The 9912-nt window shown below is 41.2% G+C and overlaps 1 protein-coding gene across 3 annotated transcripts in view; it reads right to left on the bottom strand.

Moving 5' to 3' along the window:
• dscamb (Down syndrome cell adhesion molecule b) overlaps window positions 1-9912 on the bottom strand; it is a 140984-nt gene that overhangs the window by 53341 nt on the left and 77731 nt on the right. For 2 of the 3 annotated variants that reach the window (XM_041233048.1, XM_041233049.1), the window contains exons 4-7: window positions 9465-9743; window positions 8444-8719; window positions 5802-6098; window positions 784-1059 (exon numbers count right to left, since the gene is read on the bottom strand). In XM_041233048.1, coding sequence (XP_041088982.1) covers window positions 784-1059; window positions 5802-6098; window positions 8444-8719; window positions 9465-9743 — 1128 coding nt within the window. Of the gene's footprint in view, window positions 1-783; window positions 1060-5801; window positions 6099-8443; window positions 8720-9464; window positions 9744-9912 lie in introns of those variants that run through there. The other variant, XM_041233050.1, reaches the window with a different exon arrangement.

Genomic DNA, 9912 nt, shown 5'->3' with positions numbered 1-9912 from the left:
TACTTTGTTTATGAATTGCAACTGAAGTTTTTTTTTCCTCCTTTGAGAATCTGGCCCAAAGCCTTTTACAGCACCTCAAATTGTCACTAGCATCCACCACTGTCACAAAACTAGACAGAAACAAGTTAAGAGTGCCTACGAACACCTGAGTTCAATTCCTGAGTTGTCTGTTTCAGGTTTTGTAATGCCTTCAAATGGAAAATATTGCTAATGACACTTTAGAGAACACTATGGCTTGTGTGAATTTGCTCCATACACTTTTAAACCAGCTACAACCCTAAGGCTAATTTACGAGAGCCAGAAATCCAGAGGGCACTGGCCGTCCTGTGACAATATTGTCTCAGTCGAGTTCCCATCAGAGGAAAGGACCCAGGGGAGGGACAAGGGTGTGGTTTCAAATGAGAGACTGCTGTGATACCAGCGATTTACTTTCTTTTAAATATACTCCAACCCCCAACACACACACAAAAAAAAAAAAAAAACTTAATATAACCAACTCTGAGACAACACTGCCTTTATCTCTGGTCTACCAAGGGGCTTTATAACGACAAGCCGAAAGAGTTTAAAAAGATTCCAAAATCTGAGCAAAAAGTATGCAAATCACAACAGTCTCCTCAGTTGAAACCACACCCTCGCCCCGCCCCCTAGACCCTCTCCTCTAATCAGAAGTAGCCTCGCCCATATTGTCTCGGCCCCCTGCCGGATTCAGTAAGGTAAATCGTGCTCAGCTCCGCTAGGACAGAACAATGAGAAATGAAGACCCCCGACGCGTACGAGACGTACCCTTGACAGTGACATACACGCTCTGGCTGGTGGAGAGCTGGGGCTGCACCAGCACGTTGCAGGTGTATTCCCCTTCATCCACATCCTTCTGCACGTCAGACACCTTGAGGGTGCCGTTGCTCTCGAAGGCGCGCTGACGGTGGTTGAATGGCAGCAGGTTGGAGTTCTTGTACCACTTGATGGAGTAATACGGGTAACCAATCACACGGCAGTGAATGTAGGTGTCCCGCCCCGCTATCGCTGTAATGTTTTTCATTGGCCGGATGCTTGCTGGACCTTCAAAAACACAGAAAAAAAAACTCTTTAAAATAATTATTAAGTTTTTATACTGATGTCAGAGGGGGGAAAAGGTACATTTTTGTAACAATGGCATCAATATTTTGGGGTTGACTGTTGTGCTGGACCATCAGGAGGTTTTTAAAAAAATGGGAGTGTTGTTTGTCTTCTTTCGTGCCATGAAATGGGGATGACCAGATACATAATATAACCAGAAAATGTATAATAGCTAGGCCACATAAGAATCACATTTTTCCAGCATACTTAAATCTCTTTCTAAACAATAATTCTGAATGTACTGTCATCTGTTCCATTCAGAAGGACATCAGTAATGGATTAGATCTTCTTAAACATGCTAATCCAAAAAAATTACAACAATTCGATATAAAAACAAGATGATTTTTTGCTGTATCATATTTTGGTTGGTTGCAAAACAAATCCTGGTAACATTTTGCATGAAGTGTCCCTAATTACTGTGCATTTACATAGTAGTAAGCACACGTGTACTTGCACATAATTACAGTGTTATTACGCATAGTTCCAGTGTATTTCATGTGTACATTTATTTGCACAATACATGTAAGCACACAGTTAAGTACATAGTAACTATGCATAATAACATTGTAATTATGTGTAAATATACATGCATTTACTAAGTACTATGTAAATACACAGTAATTGGAGACACTTGATGTAAAGTGTTACCCACATTGTTATGCTTCATAAAGACAGCTTGCTCATTACAAAGCTGTGCTGCATGACTGAAAAAGCTGTTTGATTTGATTAACCTATACAGGCCAGTGATATTACATGTGTATCACCAAGGTACCCTGGGAATGATTCTGGGGGGGTATTATATCTCAACTCCTGTTGGACGACCTCTTATTGAGCTGCCATGGTCATCTGATGTGTTAGGCACTGTATCAAACACAAGTGTATTTTTTCTCATGTCCCCAGGTGCAGTCATTTTGCCCTTGATATTTTTTTTAATGCTACAACTTGCTGGACTGCCATAATGACGTCTCAGTGACCTTGAAGTTGTTCAGTAATAAATGCCTAATAATAATAATAAAAGCATTACACCAGTCATCATACATTAGGGACTGAAATTACACAGGACTTAATACAAAACATAACATGATTCACAGAAAAGAGAGAACAGAAATACCTTGTTACAGTCGCCAGTTAAAATGCATGCACTTACCTGTAATGTAATACCTCTGTCACACACCTGTAATGTAATACCTCTATCACGCACCTGTAATGTAATACCTCTATCATGCAGCTGTAATGTAATACCTCTATCATGCAGCTGTAATGTAATACCTCTATCACGCACCTGTAATGTAATACCTCTATCATGCAGCTGTAATGTAATACCTCTATCATGCACCTGTAATGTAATACCTCTATCACGCACCTGTAATGTAATACCTCTATCACGCACCTGTAATGTAATACCTCTATCATGCAGCTGCAATGTAATACCTCTATCACGCACCTGTAATGTAATACCTTTATCATGCAGCTGTAATGTAATACCTCTATCATGCAGCTGTAATGTAATACCTTTATCATGCAGCTGTAATGTAATACCTTTATCATGCAGCTGTAATGTAATACCTCTATCATGCACCTGTAATGTAATAACTCTATCACGCACCTGTAATGTAATACCTTTATCATGCAGCTGTAATGTAACACCTTTATCATGCAGCTGTAATGTAATACCTCTATCATGCACCTGTAATGTAATACCTCTATCATGCAGCTGTAATGTAATACCTCTATCACGCACCTGTAATGTAATAACTCTATCACGCACCTGTAATGTAATACCTCTATCATGCAGCTGTAATGTAATACCTCTATCATGCACCTGTAATGTAATACCTCTATCATGCAGCTGTAATGTAATACCTTTATCACACACCTGTAATGTAATACCTCTATCACGCTCCTGACTTCATGGTTGTAATCACAAGTAAAGTCCGTTGCCACGCAAGACTCAGGAATTTAAATTTAAAACAACTGAAAAACAATCATTTTCTGGACACAGTCTGAACACAACCAGTTTCTCTCCAACCACGCTACACTGCAGCAAGATCTTCCTTTTCCATGCACATGCACGCACTAAACACACAAACATGCACGCATTTATGAGATTTTTGTAGCCAGAAGACCCTGGGTGGCAATAACTTTTATTAATTTGGTGAGCTAAGAAACAGGCTCAGCTGGTAACTGAACTCAAAAACTACATTGTCTCATAAAGTGTCGTGTATGCTGAATTGTTCAGTGTATCCATTAACTTCCTGGAAGTATTTTGAATCTAACAATAAAAAAAAAAAAATGCAAATAAAAAAAAAAATGGTAACAGTGTAAAAGTAACAGATCACAGCCGATTTGAAGGAGCAGGTGTGTTATTGTTCAGAGTCATTTTTGTCTAGTTTTATACCACTACAACTAATTAATTCCTCGCAGTTTTCTGTTTTATTGTGTTCAATCTCATGCAATAATAATATATTTATTAAGCTGAAAAAAAGCCCAAGAACACAAGCATGGTCTTTAACAGCGCCCTGTTCATTTTATAGTAGATTCAGCTTCTTCTCTTCCTATAGCCTCGGGGCATCTAGTATTTCTTTGTTTTTTAAAGTATTTCTTTTATTGCTGTATAAGTCTGTGTTAAGGTGCTTTCAGTTTAGCAGTTGCTATTCAGTTCTAGTTGCCTACTAAAGACTTGAATGTAGGCTAGACCATCATTATTAGCGAGAGCCAGTGGCATCTAGAGCACTGCAGTGTATTGCCAAAAACAGAATGAAACCTGATCCGAATTTGCAGATTACTAGACAGTGCTAGTATTTAATCCTATTAAGACACTTTATACTGTGTTAATATATCTAGGACTGGCAGCTTGACCCTGAACTCAGGTGAAAGCACTTTAACACAAAGTAAAACACAGGACTGGAGTTATTGTTATAAGAAGCACGCAGAATGATGGCATCCATCATAAAAAGGGAAGGGGCACAGTATCAGGGCTAGGTTTATTCTATTTCCACATCTAGAATGTCTCCTAACCTCTGAACCTAATTCCTTTCCTAGATCCGCCTAGCCCTGTTCCTTGCAGAACATCTACAGCAGTGTACAGTAGTGTTCTTCCTATGAGATCCTTCTGCCATGCTCGCTCTGCATGGTCCCCTGTGTGTTTTTAAGGGCTGAGTCTCACAGATGCATAATTCATCCAGAAGTAACATTAAGCCTTACAACCTATGCTGGTGGTGGTGTTGTAGTTTCACAAATTGGACGCTATCATTTGCATCCGTTTCAGTGGAAACACTTTGCTTCCCATGGAGGGAAGCAAGTTAATGTCTGCTCCTCAGCGCTGCTTCTCTCTGCTTCTTCTAAACTAGCAGGCAGGAGCCTGGGGGTAATATTTCTTCTCAGCCGTGTGGAAAATTGTTATTTTAATAGCTTTCCAACACAAAACCATTACCCAGCATTAGATAAGGAATATTACATTTCAAACATGATTGCTGACAACATGTAAGCAGTAATTAAACCAGGTCAGAACACAGTTCATTTCAATTGAAGAATCTGCGATGTAAAAAAACATTACTGAAAATTGGATAAGAACCAGGTCACCTTTGCAAAGAAGATGCTTGATCTCAATAGGTTTTACCTGGTAAAATATATCTATTCAGGAACATACATACATATTCAAAAATGAAAATGCAATGATTTCTGATTTTTTTGATTAGGCATAATAAGCAGATATAAAACAATTACTTTCACAGGCAACAAAGGCTAGTTCTCTAGCAATATAATAAAGACAAACATAGAGTTGAGACTGACATGCATATAGGCCAATAAACATGCAGATAGGAAAGCTTATCGAGCAACATAATGGGAAGGAAGAGAGATAAACAAGGCATACTGACCAATGAACATTACAATGATAGACAGACAGACAGTCCCAGATCTGGTACCTTCTTAACTGATGGCGTGAATTATACAGTTTGCAAATGTTGGACAGTAAAAAAAATAAACTTTTTTGTTGCAAAAATGACCATACATGCATACATAGCATGTACAATACAAAACAAGCTGGCAATGCAATGTGGTTGACCGTAAAAAAAAAAAAAAAAAAAGCAAGAAAGAAAATAACGAAAGAAAAAAGGACAACCACACTGCATTCACACTTTAAATCCAAACCCGTGGCAGTTCTAGTGTTAACAGCAGTGCCGTCACTCCTGTTCTTCAGATTAGTCGGCCAGCCATTGCTATGGTTCAAGCCTGAAGATTATGTTAAAACACAGCGAGGCAAAGGTGGGCATGCAGCTACAGACACCAACAAGACACGAAACCCTGGTCCACAAGCAGATGAGAACATGAAGCATACATGGAAAACTACAGTAATTCAAGGTCAGTACATTAGATCTAGAAACAAAAATGACACCCCTCTTCCATAATTAGAGGATTCCATACCTTTTTGTTTAGCAGATTGAGAAAGAATGATAGAAAAGGGTAGAATATGATAAGCTGGTCAAGACACACAAAATGGCGACAGCCAGACAGAAGGATTGGAATCCAGATTAACGACAAAAAAACAAACAAACACAATGCTATTCTGAAATGAGCTCAAGTAAGGTTAGTTTGGTACTTTCCAAGGCTACTTCAAGCATGCATGAACTTTACAACCAGAATGAGTTATGTGTGTGATTTGGAGGAGTTGATTTGACAAGCACCTCTTACGTTTATTCGAGCCTGGTAGGTGACGACTCCAGCTGAGTTGTTGCCGGCACAGCGGTAGACCCCTCCATCGCGAACCTGGCTGTTGGAGATGTTCAGGTAGCTCAGCACGTTGCCCTCTGAGGTGATGAACTGGCCAATGCGGTGGCTGCTGTCCTTCACGGCGGGCTCGTCATCCAGCGTCCAGGTAATGGTCGGCAGTGGGGTCCCCTTGACATTGCACATGAGGGACACTGGCTCATTGGGGCTCACCACTTTCTCGCTGAAGGCCGACATGATCTTTGGGGTCCCGTCTAGTTTTGGTGAAGTGAAAGAGACATATTAGTGACGGTCTCTTCTACCCTTTGGTCTCTGCTTGCACAGTGTTGAGATGGAAATAAGACTCGTGTTGCATAGCAGTTTCATCCATAGCAGTTTTTAATACAAGCTTGATTAGCTGCAGTGTGTCCTCTTAAACGTATAGTGAAAGTAAGAGTGGATCAAACTGTTATGAGTCTTATTTTCATCCCTGCTATGCCACATTTTATAAATGCAAACTGTACTGTTTACAATTTTAATCTTAATAGGGCAATTGCTCATACCCTGTAGAGTTTACATACACAGTTTTAATATTTTTTTAAAATTTTAATTGTGGGAAATCCCCTATAAAAGTTTACCATGGTATCTTTGTAAGGTATTTTTACAGTTTTTTTTTCTAATGACTATGCTATGCATTTACCATAGTTTGCCCTAATATGCCACATTTAATAATATGCTTTACCACACCTGTGCTTTGCAATGCTCACCTATGCTTTACCGTGCCTTAACTATGTTTTATTACACTTTGCCATGATTTTACTGTGGTAAACATTTATGAGGGATGGAAGGCTGTGATGCTGGTCATGGTACGCTCTGGAGCAATGCACTGTATAGGGGTATAAGACAGCCAGTTGGCCACTGCAATGAAACATGGCAAGAGGAGGACCAAATTACAGGAAAAAGCTTTGAGGGCTGTCATGTATTATCCAAATTTTAAAATAAAAGCTTGACTATTGTGACTGTTAATTTAGTATCTGTGAATTATATTCATATTTAATATCATACACATCTGGTATCAAATAAAGACAACCAAATGTTACTCTTGCAACAGATCCAGAAACCCTTTTTGACCTTGTTGTTTCTCTGATATCTCCCTCTAACCCAAATAAGAGCCAGGGAACTATATTGCAGAGCAGCTGGTGTGTGCTTTTCTTTGCTAATGCCCGGAACACCTGTTGGTTTTAACAGCACTCTTTTTTTTTCACTGCTTTCAGCAGAATTATAGTGCATTAAGGGGATGAAATAAAAGGAGACGACCCCTTTCAACTTCCTCTTCCTGTACTGCTGCTGCCATTGCGCTCAAGACAAAGAGCTGCTGGCTTTTCATCCTGAATGAAAACTGACACGCGGCAAATAAATCCTCGAGCACACTCATGCTCTGGGTTTTATTATTTTTTTATTTCCTTCTTTTGGTGACAGGCTTTTTGTGAGATGAAAGCCTACATTATTTTCACAGCGAGACCCGAGTGTCTTTGAAACCTCACCTGCTGTCGCTCTCTGATAACCCGCACTCTCTCTACATCATTATAGATTATCAATACGCTCTTTATAGAGTTCCAAGGCCACAGGAGACGGTTGCTGTGGCAACTGGGCCCAGGTAGTCAATGACAACATTCTCCAGATGTTCTAATAGTAGTCACCACACCGTTACTGTGCCGCAGGCCTCATTAGCAAACAGGTTCTACACGAATCGATCACTTTCTTTGGCACCGCAAAGTCACACAGTACACATTCCCTGTTTTTTTGTTAGGTTCCCTTTTGCTTTGTAAGCCTGATGGTAGGCCATCAGGGACTGTGTAAAGCAGGACTATTCCACAGTGTGCACCCATGTGTGTAGGGTTAAAGTGTGTTTGTGTGAGAAAATGAAACTCATACCCACAGGTGTGCTGCTCTGCACGTGTGTGTCCTAACCAGCACACACGTCTGTGTTTCCATGACAAGCAGGACTCTTTGGGGAGTGGCTTGTGCAACCTGTTTGGGTATTACTGTGTGTGTCTGTGTGCGAGTGCTTTTGTTTTGCATGAATAACCATGTGGATGGCTCCAGTTGTAAAGTCCTTTCCTGGTAATATATCATGGCTCCAGCTGATCACTATTTAACAAATCTATCACAATTCACACACACACACACACACACACACACACACACACACACACACACACACACACACACACACAGAACATTGTTTGAAGTTTAGAACAAAAAAAGTTTATGTCATACAAAGATGAACTTCAATACAATGCTCTTTTATTACCCTTGAAATTACTTACAGTTGCCAAAGAGGTTTCGTTTTCATTTAAAATAAAACATGGTGGTAGACCCCAGTGTTTCCCTTTTCACAGTTCTTATGTAATTCTATTGCGTAAATAAAACCTACATAGAATCTAAACAGGAACTGTTTTCTGAAATATTGTTTACAGGTAGAAAGACACTAAAATTGCTGTCAGAAGTTTGATTTTCAGAATCTTATGTAAAAGAACCCTACCATGCAGCATATGAATGATCTGACCAGCAGCAGTATTGAGGTCCATTGAGCAGACCCCCGCAGAGCTACACTCACCCTCCAGGATGACTTGTACGAAATCCTGGGCGGACATCTTGTCTTTCCTGACGAAGCACTGATAGGCCCCCCCGTCGCTCTTGGCCATGCCGTCCATTACCAGGGTCTCCCGGTTGTTGCCTGTGATGCGCACGCTGTTCCCCGGGTTGATGATCTCCCCGTTCCGGTACCAGGACAGCTCGTAGTCATCCGTTCCCGTGACACTGCAGGACAGCGACACCTGGCTGCCCACGCTGCCCTTCACCTTACGGGGGCTGACAACTGCACGCAGAGGCTCTGAACGACAAGCACAGAGGTACAGCAAGCACGTCAGAGATCACCAGTGTAGCCTGTGTATAGGAATCGCTGCATTCCAGGTACTCCTTTGTCAAAACCCCTTCTTAAATAAGAACAAAAGATTGGGAATGAGAAAAGGCTGTTCAGCCAATCAAGGCTTGTCCCTTGTTAGAGACTTGCTCTTCTACATTTCACATCTGATATATTTCCAACATGAACTCACCTTTATACACCTCTAAAACAATTGCAAAGGCAGCAACTAAGGGTCTTGTAAAAGTAATTTGCAGAGCAGACTCAATCGACTTTTACCACTCAACTCAGTCACCTTGTTTCAATACATACTCTCCCCACATCAACATCCCAGCACCAACCATGCGGAAAAATTATAGAAGGTGAACATCGGACTATGAATGAGTACAAACAAAACAACAATGCCCCTATATCAACAGACCCATAATTTTGGGCTGTGCCTTTACATAACCTTCAAATATATATCATGTTTTAAATGTTATATAGAATGTTGAAAGTGATACAAAATAGCTCATCTTCCTGGCTATAAAAAAAACTGATCCAACACTGTAATACATTACCTTGTGGACAATATTAATGGAGAAATGTGGTATTTGAAGGCTTTATGTCTTCATCACATAGTTCTAACCGAATAGCAATTAACATTGATTGATATGAAGGCCCTGTATGTGATGGCACCAATGCGATCCACGGCACTCCAGCTGAGGTTACTCACGTTTCACATGGAGACGCCCGATGACCTCGGCGTTGCCGTAGCTGTTCCACACCTCACACACATAGCTGCCGGAGTCGCTCGCCCTCGTGTTCTCGATCAGAAGCCCGGTGACGGTCTGCCGGAACCTGCTGTCGGGCTCCAGGGGGACGTTGTCCTTCAGCCAGCGGTACTTGGGAGCCGGGTGTCCGGAGGCTTTGCAGGGCAGCTCCACCCGCTGGGTGGACTTGGCCTTCCGGTGCTCAAAGCCATCAAGAATGACGGGAGCCGAGTTTGTTGGGTCTGGATGACAAGAAACAACAGCCAGCAGGTCACATTGTTGCAACTGTGATGGATCGCAGAGGCGTGGAGACAGAACTGTTTTCTCAACCACTAAAAGGTTCATCCCTCCAAGGCAGGCTTTAAGCATGCTGGAGAGGAGATGATGAGAAGGTCACATTAGCACTGCCTG

Source organism: Polyodon spathula, chromosome 30 (assembly GCF_017654505.1).
Source record: "Polyodon spathula isolate WHYD16114869_AA chromosome 30, ASM1765450v1, whole genome shotgun sequence".
Taxonomy (NCBI): Eukaryota; Metazoa; Chordata; class Actinopteri; order Acipenseriformes; family Polyodontidae; genus Polyodon; species Polyodon spathula.
This window is presented reverse-complemented; position numbering and strand designations above follow the sequence as displayed.